The sequence below is a fragment of the Eptatretus burgeri genome, chromosome 4 (assembly GCF_056783735.1).
Source record: "Eptatretus burgeri isolate ZD-2024b chromosome 4, Ebu_testis_v1, whole genome shotgun sequence".
In the NCBI taxonomy this organism is placed as follows: Eukaryota; Metazoa; Chordata; class Myxini; order Myxiniformes; family Myxinidae; genus Eptatretus; species Eptatretus burgeri.
Window position 1 is genome coordinate 141,485,606 of NC_140964.1, and position 13,019 is coordinate 141,498,624.

The 13,019-nt window shown below is 46.4% G+C and overlaps 1 protein-coding gene across 11 annotated transcripts in view; it reads right to left on the minus strand.

Annotated features, from left to right (window-relative positions):
• The window catches only part of LOC147029264 (uncharacterized), a 104,356-nt gene that overhangs the window by 4,542 nt on the left and 86,795 nt on the right, over window positions 1-13,019 (minus strand). For 9 of the 11 annotated variants that reach the window (XM_085880196.1, XM_085880192.1, XM_085880195.1 and 6 more), the window contains 3 exons: window positions 9,946-10,022; window positions 9,746-9,851; window positions 9,476-9,598 (listed from right to left, as the gene is read on the minus strand). In XM_085880196.1, coding sequence (XP_085736322.1) covers window positions 9,476-9,598; window positions 9,746-9,851; window positions 9,946-10,022 — 306 coding nt within the window. Of the gene's footprint in view, window positions 1-7,630; window positions 7,837-9,475; window positions 9,599-9,745; window positions 9,852-9,945; window positions 10,023-13,019 lie in introns of those variants that run through there. The other 2 variants (XM_085880200.1, XR_015057856.1) reach the window with 2 other exon arrangements.

Sequence of the window (13,019 nt, forward strand, 5' to 3'; positions counted from 1 at the left end):
GCATTGAAAGTTTTTTTTTAAAAGGTGGTTGAAATGGACTGAAGAAAGTTGTAAATATAGACAGCAACTTTCATTTTATGCCAGGAAGATCAACAACAGAAGTGATTCATATTTTGAGAAGTGAAGGTAAAGAAAATTGTGTTTCGATTGTGTTTCATTAACCAATCGAGAGTGTATGATCGAGTTACGAGAGCAGTTCAATGGGCTCTCAGAAGGCAGCTCGTGTCTGAAGAAATGGTTAAAGTAGTCATGGGACTTTCTCCTCCACATTCTCCACTCACTTCAATCTTATAACCCAGGAACATTCTGAACACATCAATCTTCTCAGTTGACAAGATTTTAGTCTCTTTTTTTAAGGTTTTAAAAAAAGAAATTTGTATACCTTGTTGAGGCTCGAATGAGAGCGAACACACAACGTACAGCAAGGGGGACATGAGACAAGAGCGGTGGGAGAGGGAAGGACAAAACAGTGGGGAACAGAGACATTCGGAGATCTGTGGAACGGAGAGGGATGGGGTGGGGAACATGGGGGAAACAAGATGGACATTGCAGGGAATTTCAGGAAGGAATGCAGGGAATTTGAAGGAGGTGGGTTGGGGGTGGATTAACGGGGGGAGAAAAGATCGAGGATTTGGATGGGGGACGATAAGAGGTGGTGGTGAACAGCTGTTTTGAAGGCCTGGAGGGAAGAATGGAATTAAACAGAGTGAGGGAGTTTATTCCAAAGGTGGGGAAAAAGAGGAATGAAAGAGTGAAGGTGAGCAGTGACTCGTGATTTTGGTAGTTTTACCACAAAGGGGTTGCTGGCAGACCTTGAGCGCCCTGCGGAAATGTGGTGGGGACAAATCACAGAGAGAGCAGGGGGGCGAGAGAAGACAAAGACCACCGACCTGCCTGCGGTGAGAGAGTGAGAGGCCCAAAGACTCAGCCTCATCGCGGGAGATACCAATGATCCTAAATGTCTTGTTTTCCACAGCGTGAAGCCGAGAAAGATGGGAGGCAAGAGCACCAGCCCAGAGGGGAGAGCAGTACTCCATCAAGCTGTGGACGAAAGCTTTGTATGTGGTCAGGAGCTCAGGTGGGCCAAGGAAGGACTTTGCACGACGGAGGATTCCTAGTCGGTGACTGGCTTTGGAGGCCACTTGGAAAAAAATAAGAGGTTTAAATAAAGACCAATTTTTTCTCGAGGTCGGGCCATCTTCAGTCAAAGTAAGGTAGGGGACTTTCACTCAGAGTAGTTAATGTATGGAATGGTCTCCCTGGAAAGGTAGTGGCAGTACAAAAAGTAGCTCAGTTTAAATTAGAATTAGATAGGTACCTGGAAGTTATGGAGATAGAGGGGTATGGGGTTGTTGATGGGACTTTTAGGTAGTTTGAGTGTTGATGGGTGATTGTGTATGGCGTGCTGTTGGTGGAGGTCTTGCTAAGGAGGGTTGTGTGGTTGATGATGTGTGTTTTTAACCAAGCCCATGCCCCCTCCCTGAGGGGAAGAAAAGGGGCAAAATAATAATAATAAATTGCAAAAGAAACTACAAAAAACAAACAAACAAATTAAAAAAAAATACATTAATTAAAAACATTTTTTTTGCATTAACTTCCTTAGATCTTGTGTGGATGGGTTCGTGTGGTGTTCGTGCAGGTATGATGGGATGAATGGCCTCCACCTGTGTTGGATTTCCTTGTTCCTTGAAGAAGATTGACAGTTTCTAAATGTGGTGTTGCAGATTAATTTTAATTCCATTGACTGAAAGAAGAACAAACAAATCGGTGCTTGAAGAAATTAGACCAATTAGACCACAGATAGTGGACAAAAACAAACAAAAGAAACCAACAGAATGTCACAATAGGGTGTTGGACCTGCACATGCATCCAGGACGGCATGGATACGACGTGGCATGGAGTGAACAAGGGCAATGGAGGATGGGTAAACTCGTGCTCCTGAAAACATCCGGTGACAACATGTGCTCTGTGGAATGGAGGGAGCAGTTGTCCTGAAAGATGACTCTCCCAGTAGGGAAGACATGCTGCATCAACCATACTTTCATAAACGGGCATTGAAAGGTGTTATGAGCGATTTGTTCATCGTGACCCGGCTATTGAATTCCGCCCTGTGACGTTCCTTTCTGACGTTTGACGATAGAGGACGCTCACAATCCAAGTTGAACTCCGCACACAGTTTGTCTGCCATTGGCATCCTCCACTCAAGAGAATCCCTCGTTGAGAGAATCTGGTGAGCAGGATCAGCGCCAGGAAAACAAGCCACATGTCCATACAGCTGCAGCTGGTGCGCACGGACTATGCAGGTAACAAATCTCATTTGAGTCTCTCTCAGCAACCGCTCGTCAGACACAAAGTCCGACCAGTGATAGCCAAGGATTCTCCGAAGAGACCCGGTACCAAAGGAGGTAAGTCTCCATCTCAGATCCTTGGTCAGAATCCAAATCTCACATCCATAGAGCATGACTGGAAGCACCAAGGACCTGAAGACTCGGACTTTCGTCCTCCTGCACAGGTACCGGCAGCGCCACACCCCATTATCCAGTGAATCCATGACTCCCTAGGCCTGACCCAGACGTCTATTGACCTCTGACTCAGCCAGCAGAGACATGAATATCACTGCCAAGATAAGTGAGTCTCTCTGTGACCTCAACATCCTCACCACAAACAGGCACAGACAGGATAGTAGCATCCAAGATGTCGTTGAGAGCCTGGATCTAAGTTTTGATCTAGGAAACCCATAACCTCAGTGGCTCAGACTCCTCATTCAGCACCTCGAGGGTCCCCAAAAGGATATCTGAAGTCTCCGCAAAGATGACTGCATCATCTGCGAAACCAAGGTCAGAGATATTGACATTCCCAAACGATGCACCGCAATTGATCTCTCTGACATCCTCCCTAGAATCCAGTCCATACAAGTTCTGAAAAGTGTGGGGGCCAGTACACACCCCTGACAGTAACAACTGGAAATATGTCAGAGATGGTACCACCACATCTCACAGCACTCTCACTACCAGAGTAGAGTTCAGACATCAGATCGATCAGTTTTGGTGGCACCCCACAAGGACCAAGAATCCTCCAGAGGGCATCCCGATTCACTGAATCAAATGCTTTGCAGAGATCAACATCGTCTGCAAGCAAAATCTCAACTGCTTTCGGTGAGGACCCGAAGAGCAAGGATACGGTCAATCGTTGACCTCTTTGGTGTAAACCTGACTGCTCTGGACGCTGTTGTTCAAGCAGATGGTGGCGAACCCGAACAAGAATTATCTGAGCAAAGACCTTGCCCAGCACTGAGAGCAGTGTCACCCTTCGGTAGTTGTTGCATTACTGTCGATCACCCTTCCCTTTCCAGAGAGGGACAACAAGGCCCCTCTTCCAGTCAGTTGGGATAATGCCTGTGTTCCAGGCAGAGCACATAACTGCATGCAACGACACGAGTGCAGCATTTCCACCAGCGTTGAGAAGTTCAGCATGGATGCCACAGATCCCTGGAGCTTTGCCCCATTTCAACTGGTTCACCGCAGCCCGTGTTTCCACAAGCGAAGGTGGACCACAGTTGATTCGAGGGTCAGCAACAGGGATTGTAACACCCTTGACGTCCAACTCGACAGCTGGGGGATCAGCCTGGTACAGACGCTCAAAAGTAACTGGTCCAGCGGGTCTTCACTTCGGACTCCTCTATCAAGAGCCCACCATCCTCCGCTCTAACTACAGTACACCGAGGGATGGGCTTGGGGGAACGCAATGCATACATTCCCCTCTAAGCAGGACGAGAATCACTTGAACACAGGTGATGCTCTACCCCCTCACCGATTCCTCACACATAGGCCTCCTTGTCTATTTTCAGAGCACGTAGTTTTACGCCTCAGCTCCCTGCAAATCTGGTCAATGGTATCCAGTGTCCCTTGAGAGACAAAATTCTTCTTCGCCCGACAGGGAGCTCCAAGACATCCAACGGCAACATCAAGGATGGCAGTGTTGAAGGCACTCCACAACTCTTCAGGATCCCCCAAAGCACCCAGACGCCCCAAATCTCCACTCAGCCTGTTTGCTAACTCTTCAGCTACCCTCTCATCCTTGAGCTTTCCAAGATCCAGCCAAGGCTGGGATGATAGCATCCTGGATTGAAGCTGAAACTTCAGAGTTTCTACAACAATCCTGTGGTCGGTATTGAGGTACTGAGCACTCTGGTCGCCCCTGCAGTTCTGGATCATCCTCCAGCGACCATTAACGAGCACATGGTCAATCTCTTTCGCCACACCGCCAGCATTGGAATACCAAGTCCAGCGATAAGCTTGTGGGCAACGAAACCATGAACCGGCCACCATCAGTCCACGACTTGTTGCAATATCACGGAACTCAGTACTATTCTGGTTCACAGTTCCTGACCCATGGCGACCAACACATGTCTCAACCATCCCTATCAGCTCCAGTCGATGCATTGAAATCCCCCAAGACCAGAAGAGTATCTCACCGGGGGGCACTGTTCAACCACAGACTCGAGCGTGGCATAGAATGCGTCCTTCATGGTGAGATCACTCGCCTCAGTCGGAGCATATACAGAGACCAGGGAAATGACACCCAAGGAGTGACGGGTCTTTCGTCTCATAATACGCTCGTTGACTGGTGTTGCCTCAATTATCATTGGAGTCAGCTTATTGGACACAGCTACAGAAACTCCTTGGGCATGGGCACCATCAGAGCGACCAGACCAATCGTAGGTTTAACCACCCACCATGATCTCGCCACTATCCGGTCTCCAGATCTCAGAAAGTGCTGCAATACCGACGTTTAAACACTGGAGCTCAGATGATAACAGAGACAGGTGGTCATGCTCTCTTCGGGATAGGACATTCCAGGCACCCACCCGAAGGGACCGCCTCAGGTTAACCCAAGGAGACCACCGTCTGGTGGACGACACCTCAGCACCAATGCTCCACACACCACCGCAATCTGACCCAGAACATTTACCCTGTTCTTTTCCTCCCATCAAGGAATGGTGGTCCCAAAGTCTTTGCCCCAATTCCATCATCCAATGAGCTGCCCTGCGAAAGGCAGCAGGACAGGAGGTACTCCCACGGAGTGGGTTTTCAGTTTTCTTTGCGTTTGTGGGTTTTGCGGAATTAAGTGTTGTATGGTGGGCGGAGTGCAGATCCTGCCACCAACCTCCTAAAAAAAGAGTAACCCAACTGCAGGAGGACGTCCGCAAACACAGTTGGGCATTAGATATGGATGGCCGTTGGCTCGCAAGAGCTCCTCTGCCCTTTGACAGGTTTTGTTTTTAATCCTGCTGGGTGTTCATGTCCATATACCCTCCTCACTAGGAAACCTGGTGGGTGAGACGGTTTAATCGCCGACAACCCGACCATGAAACAGGTTAGTGCAGGTTTACATGGTACTTGTTGCAAGTGACAGATCTAATCTGGCCTGATAAGCACCAAGGAGCTTTCAAAAGACCTCTGGAATAAAGTTGTGGAAAGCCACAGATCAGGGGATGGGTATAAAAGTATTTTAAAAGGTCTTGAATATCCCTTGGAGCACAATCAAGACAATTATTAAGAAGTGGAAGGCATATGGTACCTCCAAGACCCTGCCAAGATCAGGCCGTCCCTCCAAACTGGATGACCAAGCAAGGAGGAAACTGATCAGAGAGGCCACCATGAGGCCAATGGCAACTTTGAAAGAGCAACATGCCTTTATGGCAAAGACTGGTCATCGTGTGCTCATGATAACACTATCCCAAGCACTCCACAAGTCTGGCCTGTATGCCAGGGAGGCAAGAAGGAAGCCATTACTCAAAACAGCCCACCTTGAGTCCCTTTTGCGGTATGCAAAAAAAACCACTCCACAGATTCTGAAGCCATGTGGAAAAAAGTTTTGTGGTCTGACGAAACCAAGATGAAACTTTTAGCCGAAATGGAAAACGTTATGTTTGGCACAAATCCAACACAGCACATCACCCAAAGAACACCATCCCTACTGTGAAGCATGGTGGTGGCGGCATCATGTTATGGGGATGTTTCTCATCAGTGAAGACTGGGGCACTTGTCAGGATCTAAGAGAAAATGGATGTAGCAAATACAGAAAAATCCTCAAGGAAAACCTGCTGCCCTCTGCACGAAAGATGAAATTGGGACGGAAGTTCACCTTTCAGCATGACAACGACCCGAAGCATACATCCAAAGCTACACTGGAGCGGCTAAGGAACAAAAAGGTAAATTTCCTTGAGTGGTCCAGTCAGAGCCCCGACGTAAATGCAATCGAAAATCTGTGGCATGACTTGAAGATTGCTGTCCATCAATGCTCCGCATGTAACTTGACTGAGCTTGAGCAGTTTTGTTCAGAAGAATGGGCAAATGTTACCCAATCAAGGTGTGCAAAGTTGGTAGAGACCAATCACAACAGATTCACAGCTGTAATTGCTGTGAAAGGTGCTTCCAGCAAGTATTAACTCAGGGGAGTGGACACACTTATCCATCTAAGATATTCTAGTTTAGTGTTTTTAATTGATTTTATGAAATTTGTACAATTTGCTTTTCACTTGGAAGTTGTGGGTTACGATGTGTGTATAAAGGTGGAAAAAGTCTAGTTTAATGTAATTTAATTCCAGGCTATAAGGTAACAAAAGGTAAAAAAATTTGAAAGGGGGTGTAGAGTTTCTATTGGCACTATATATGCTAGCTGGACAGATGAGGTTAAGGCTGCAACCAAACTGTCTCTGCCAGAGGTTCAGGAAGCAGGGCAGGAGAGGGATGTTTGGAGAAATCTGATCATGAATGTCACCAAAAATTGGATACACCTTGACAGAACTGGATAACTAAGGACAAGTCAAGGGAATGTATCAAAAAATAAATAATCAAGAAATATGGGTGAAGATAAACTTGGGCTGCACTGGAATGTTAATTCAAGCAAGGTCTGATCCATCAGTAATGATGGAAGAATGAAAGGTTGCGATTCCCACATGAGTTACTGTACACTGAGTATTGAATGCTTAAAATGAAGCAGCAAAGGGTATTTTTAAAAATGGAAAAGTATAACAGAAAATAAACAGTAATTGATTGAAGCATACAGTGAGTGGCGAATGAGAAAGGGAAGAAAGCGGATGATAACTTGTTCAATATGTGCAGAAGGAGTTTGAAGGCATTAAATGTGATGTCGACAGGAAAAGACGGTGTCACAGGAAATCTGGTAAATAAAACAAATCTGTGATTTTCATTTGTAAAGGATGTGAGGATCAATCATTTCAGAAAGAAAAAGAAAACCTCACGAGGTCAGAAATTAAGAAAAGGTTAAAAGTTTCTGTTACCATGGAGACAAGATAGAGAGATCAGGAGGAGCACACTTGGCGTTAGATCACGATGAACGCCAAGTCTGGAATAAGTGGAGGGAACTCTGTGATATCATGAAGGATAGAAACATTCCATGATGTGTAAAGGTTTGAGTTTATAAAACCTGTGTCAGCTCGGTATCTACGTGCGGAGGCAGAACGTGGCTCCTGCAGATCAAAGGTGTTAAAAGGGAAAGAATAGAGATTATGAATGAATGGATCGTCTCTGAAAGAAAAATCGTTCGAGCTCAGAAATCAGGAAGTGATTAACAATCAATAAGAGTGAAGAAAACCTTCGAACACGAAGACTTGATATGGTCACGTGCAATGGAGGTCAGAAGATGAAGGTGTAAGGAAAGTCATGAAGCTCACGGTGGAACGAAGAAAGCCGAAAGGATGTCTTGAAAGGACATGGATTGAAAATGTCAAGAAGCGGAATGTTTGCGTTTCCATGGAATGAACGCAATGGATAGATCTGTATGGAGGAATGCCATCGCTCAACCAACCCCCTGAAAAAAAGGGAATGGAATGGTCATGCAGTGGTTGTTTGAGTTGGTCATAGTGTTGCGAATCTGGAAGCCATGAGCACTCAACATACAGGTCCTATAGAACAGTTATATCGGTAAGTATGTGTTTATTAGTTAGGGTCCCCGTCCCTCATTTAATGGGTGAATAAATGTACATGTGCTGTGAGTTATTTTGATAGGGGTTTTTTTTTTACATCACTCACAACTACGGCTACTACATCTACAACTACAACAACAACGCCATCTTCACTCTCACATCGACAACCCTCTGCTCCTGGCATTCTCCGCGCGCTTGCTGGTATGCGGGCGTGTTCGGACTTCGTTCGAAGATAGAATTCCATTCCCAAATCTGGTCATGGGCCAGTTCGCTTGGCTGCACGCCAAATAAGGGAATGCGTCGTGTCCCACCCACTGAGGACAGGCCACGATGAGCGGACTGAATTCCATTCCCAAATATGGTCATGAACCGGTTCGCTTGGCAGTGCGCCAAGTAAGGGAATGCATCGTGTCCCATCCATTGAGGACGGGCCACGCCTGAGAGCGATAAAAGGAAAGGAGAGCAAATAATCGGGGGGATCTGCTGGAGCTTAGGGAGGAAAAATTCGTGCCCGTTCAAAACGCATCTCTCGAGGCTGGGTGAAAGGCATCTCGTCATTGGCGTGCTCTGGTTCCCGACTCTGCTCGTATCTCGCTGGCACCTGGTTCTTTGGACCGCATCGTGACGCTGGACAGGGTCGCTCAGATCGTCGAAGACCACCGAGGTGGACAGGTCCATGTCCTTCTGGGTGTGTGTGTGTGTGTGTGTGTGTGTGTGTGTGTGTGTGTGTGTGTGTGTGTGTGTGTGTGTGTGTGTGTGTGTGTGTGTGTGTGTGTGTGTGTGTGTGTGTGTGTATATGTCGGTGGGCCCATCTGTAAGTAATATTTTTTTTAAGTGCCTTCGCTGTACATTATTTGCCTTGCATCTCTTATAGTCAGATAACTCTGCTCCTTGCGTGCTCCCCCATTATAAATGTATCCGCTCGTTTCTGTGTTTCTTCCATTGGCTTAGCATGGCGCGTGTTGGTGAATTACAAAGGCTGTTGCCGCTGTAAATGTAGATTTGGACCGACGGGACTTCGGCAACCATCCGCTCGGGTTGGGCACGGGTCAGGCACGCTAGTGGCTCGACTCGTACGGGTGCCGTTGAGGGTGTGAATACTCAGTAGCTCGCCACGTGGATCTCTAGGTATTTTGAAGATTGGCAAATAACCCTGTACCACGGGGTGGAATTATTGACGATTCACGGTCCGGTAAGGGACCCGTACCCTCGGAGTTTTCTGAAAGGTACGATCTAGATTCCGGGTGTTCGGTAGAGTCGACCCTACTGCTCACGTAGCGGTCATGCTCACAGCTGATACCAGGCTCTACAACAATTGTAGTGAATGGAATTTTCCTGTTGCTAGGAAACAAGCTGGATGGGTATCAAGGTGTTCTGGAGTATGTTAGCAGGTGTATGGAATTTCCCCGTTTCAAGGTAACCACGCGATTCCGCTGCGAGGATCAGCATATTGCCAATACAAACAGGCAAGGTGATGCACGTTTCATGAGCATATCAAACGAGTGGTGGATCACAGTTACCTACCAAATATAGCTTTCAATGCCACGAGTCCAAGCTTCAGGCTTCGATGAGAAGCAGGTATAAAAGTCAATCTGTCGCTCCTCTCCGTCCTTTCCTCTTGCCCTCCCGTCGTTACCACCTCCACACCTACAAGTAATAAAACTCAGGATTACTTGGTCTCTTAAACCAATTTAACACCCGACACACCCATCCACCCTGCTTATCTGTCCAACCCCTCTTTCACAGTTGTAACCCTAAAAACCAATTCTTGTTCTCACGCCTCCATCATGGTACCTATAGCCTGAAGGAGAGGAAAGCAGAGAGAAAGCTCCTCGGTTTGAGTTGTGACAGTTGGAGGTTCTAATCCACCTGGTTGCCAAGAATGTAGAACTTCTTGAAGCTGAGGGAGGAAGGAGATTGCAATATGTAGGTGAGAGCAACAACACAGTAAGGGGAACAATGATGAGGTGTGAGGCTGTTTGGTAGACACGAACCAGCTCGAGAGCTTGCTTTCCCGTCCTCCATTGTGGGAGAAGGTTCAGCAGGATGTGGAAGGCAGGTCGTGGAAGCCCTGGGAACATTTTAAAAAGGAAAACGAATTCATCAACCTCTTACTATGGCTTCCCTTTTATAATGAATAAGCATGCATGTTCATATTTACAAACCCAATAAAATGTTAAAATGGAGTCGACATTTGTCAGTGTTGTAATTATTATTATTATTATTATTTTTTGTACACACTGTCGAGGCTCGTATGAGAGCTAAAAGTATATCAGGAGGTGTATATGAGTAAAATAGCATTTCATGAACAAGTACATGATGGAACAGTGAGTGAAAGGCTGGAACCTGGATTGTGTAAGAGTTTGGTTTAATAACTCTTCAACTTGAAATGTGTTCAATGATGACGGGTTGATCGTTCACAGAACTGCCCTTTGGCCTTTGAATGTGACACCAGTGAACTCTATGAGCAGCGACGTCTTCATTGTGAAAGTGTGAGGGGGAGACGACCAAAAACACAATGTGGTGGAATTGTTTTGTCAAAAATGTAAACACATTATCCTCAGTCCTTTTAACGTAAACAAGAATATCATGTCATCCTGAAGATGGGGACTCCCTGCTCTGAAAAAGGTTACCACGGTGCGATATAACTATTACTATTGTTTATTCGTGTTATTAGAATGAAAATGAACGATTCAGAGAGTAAAGAAAACAAAAAATCAGCAATTTCAATACGAAATGAATTGTTCGCTCTGTTTGGAAAAGTTTTATGATGAACGCGCGTTCCAAGATAACATGGTAAAGATGAGATTTTGATACATCTGACAATCTGTCAAAATATCTCCACCTGATACAAGTTCACCCTCCATGTCCTCATGTTTTCCCTCTTCCGAATAACTCTTTGATCCCCCTTTTAAGGCATGCAAGTCACGTGTGTATCATGTCCTTTGGTCATGTCTCTCATTCTAAATGAGTATCAGTAAAAGCTTTTTACTTTATTATCCACAACACAGGACATGGTATTGCATGTGGATCCATTTCTTTATTTTTGTTTGTTTGTCCACACACAATGTGCTGACGTAAGCTACAAATACCACCTTGTGGTAGCCAGTTGTACACATGCTCTTTTTTTTTCAACGGAGGATCACCCACCTTTTCCCATCGATGTTTGACACCCCGTTCAGCAGCTCCATGGACGCTAACAGCTCTTTTTTTGTATCAGGCTGAACATTGAGGTGATAATTGTTGTTGATGTTTTATGAGCGCTTCACGTTTTCACTCGATAATTCTGGCAAATGGCTGCTTTCTGCCGTTCGTCTAGCACCACAAACATGGCATCGTAGGGCAGGAATGATCACGAGACGGACGGTTTGTCACGTACAACGATGTGCCAACAGGAAAGGTGGATTTGGCTGAAGTCTGCTTGAGGCTCCGCCCAGATGGGCCGCCTATAAATAGGATGAGTGGACCGTTTTTGCCAGCCAGTTGGCGATAGCTGGTTGCGGTTCTGACAGCTTTGACAGTTTTGCGACAGTTTGTGTCAGTTGGTGACAGCTGGGTGGCGGCTATTTTCAGTTCCAGTCAGACGGTTGTCCAGTCAGTTCCAGTCAGACGGTTGTCCAATCAGTTCCAATCAGACAGTTGTCCAATCAGTTCCAATCAGACGGTTGCTCCAGTCAGTTCCAATCAGATGGTTGCTCCAGTCAGTTACAATCAGACAGTTGGTGACCTGGCGACAGTCGAGTTGGTTACAGCTGGGTGACAGCTATTTTCAGTTCCAGTCAGATGGTTGTCCAGTCAGTTCCAATCAGACAGTTGGTGAACTGATGACAGTTGAGTTGGTTCCAGCTGGGTGACAGCCATTTTCAGTTCCAGTCAGATGGTTGTCCAGTCAGTTCCAATCAGACAGTTGGTGAGCTGGCGACAGTTGAGTTGGTTACAGCTGGGTGACAGCTATTTTCAGTTCCAGTCAGATGGTTGTCCAGTTAGTTCCAATCAGACAGTTGGTGAACTGATGACAGTTGAGTTGGTTCCAACTGGGTGACAGCCATTTTCGGTTCCAGTCAGATGGTTGTCCAGTCAGTTCCAATCAGACAGTTGGTGAGCTGGCGACAGTTGAGTTGGTGACAGCTGGGTGACAGCTATTTTCAGTTCCAGTCAGATGGTTGTCTAGTCAGTTCCAATCAGACAGTTGGTGAGCTGGCGACAGTTGAGTTGGTTACAGCTGGGTGACAGCTATTTTCAGTTCCAGTCAGATGGTTGTCCAGTTAGTTCCAATCAGACAGTTGGTGAGCTGGTGACAGTTGAGTTTGTGACAGCTGGGTGACAGCTATTTTCAGTTCCAGTCAGATGGTTGTCCAGTCAGTTGCAATCAGACAGTTGGTGAGCTGATGACAGTTGAGTTGGTGACAGCTGGGTGACAGCTATTTTCAGTTCCAGTCAGATGGTTGTCCAGTCAGTTCCAATCCGACAGTTGGTGAGCTGGCGACAGTTGAGTTGGTTACAGCTGGGTGACAGCTATTTTCAGTTCCAGTCAGATGGTTGTCCAGTCAGTTCCAATCAGACAGTTGGTGAGCTGGTGACAGTTGAGTTTGTGACAGCTGGGTGACAGCTATTTTCAGTTCCAGTCAGATGGTTGTCCAGTCAGTTGCAATCAGACAGTTGGTGAGCTGATGACAGTTGAGTTGGTGACAGCTGGGTGACAGCTATTTTCAGTTCCAGTCAGATGGTTGTCCAGTCAGTTCCAATCAGACAGTTGGTGAGCTGGCGACAGTTGAGTTGGTTACAGCTGGGTGACAGCTATTTTCAGTTCCAGTCAGATGGTTGTCCAGTTAGTTCCAATCAGACAGTTGGTGAACTGATGACAGTTGAGTTGGCTCCAACTGGGTGACAGCCATTTTCAGTTCCAGTCAGATGGTTGTCCAGTAAGTTCCAATCAGACAGTTGGTGAGCTGGCGACAGTTGAGTTGGTGACAGCTGGGTGACAGCTATTTTCAGTTCCAGTCAGATGGTTGTCCAGTCCGTTCCAATCAGACAGTTGGTGAGCTGGCGACAGTTGAGTTGGTTACAG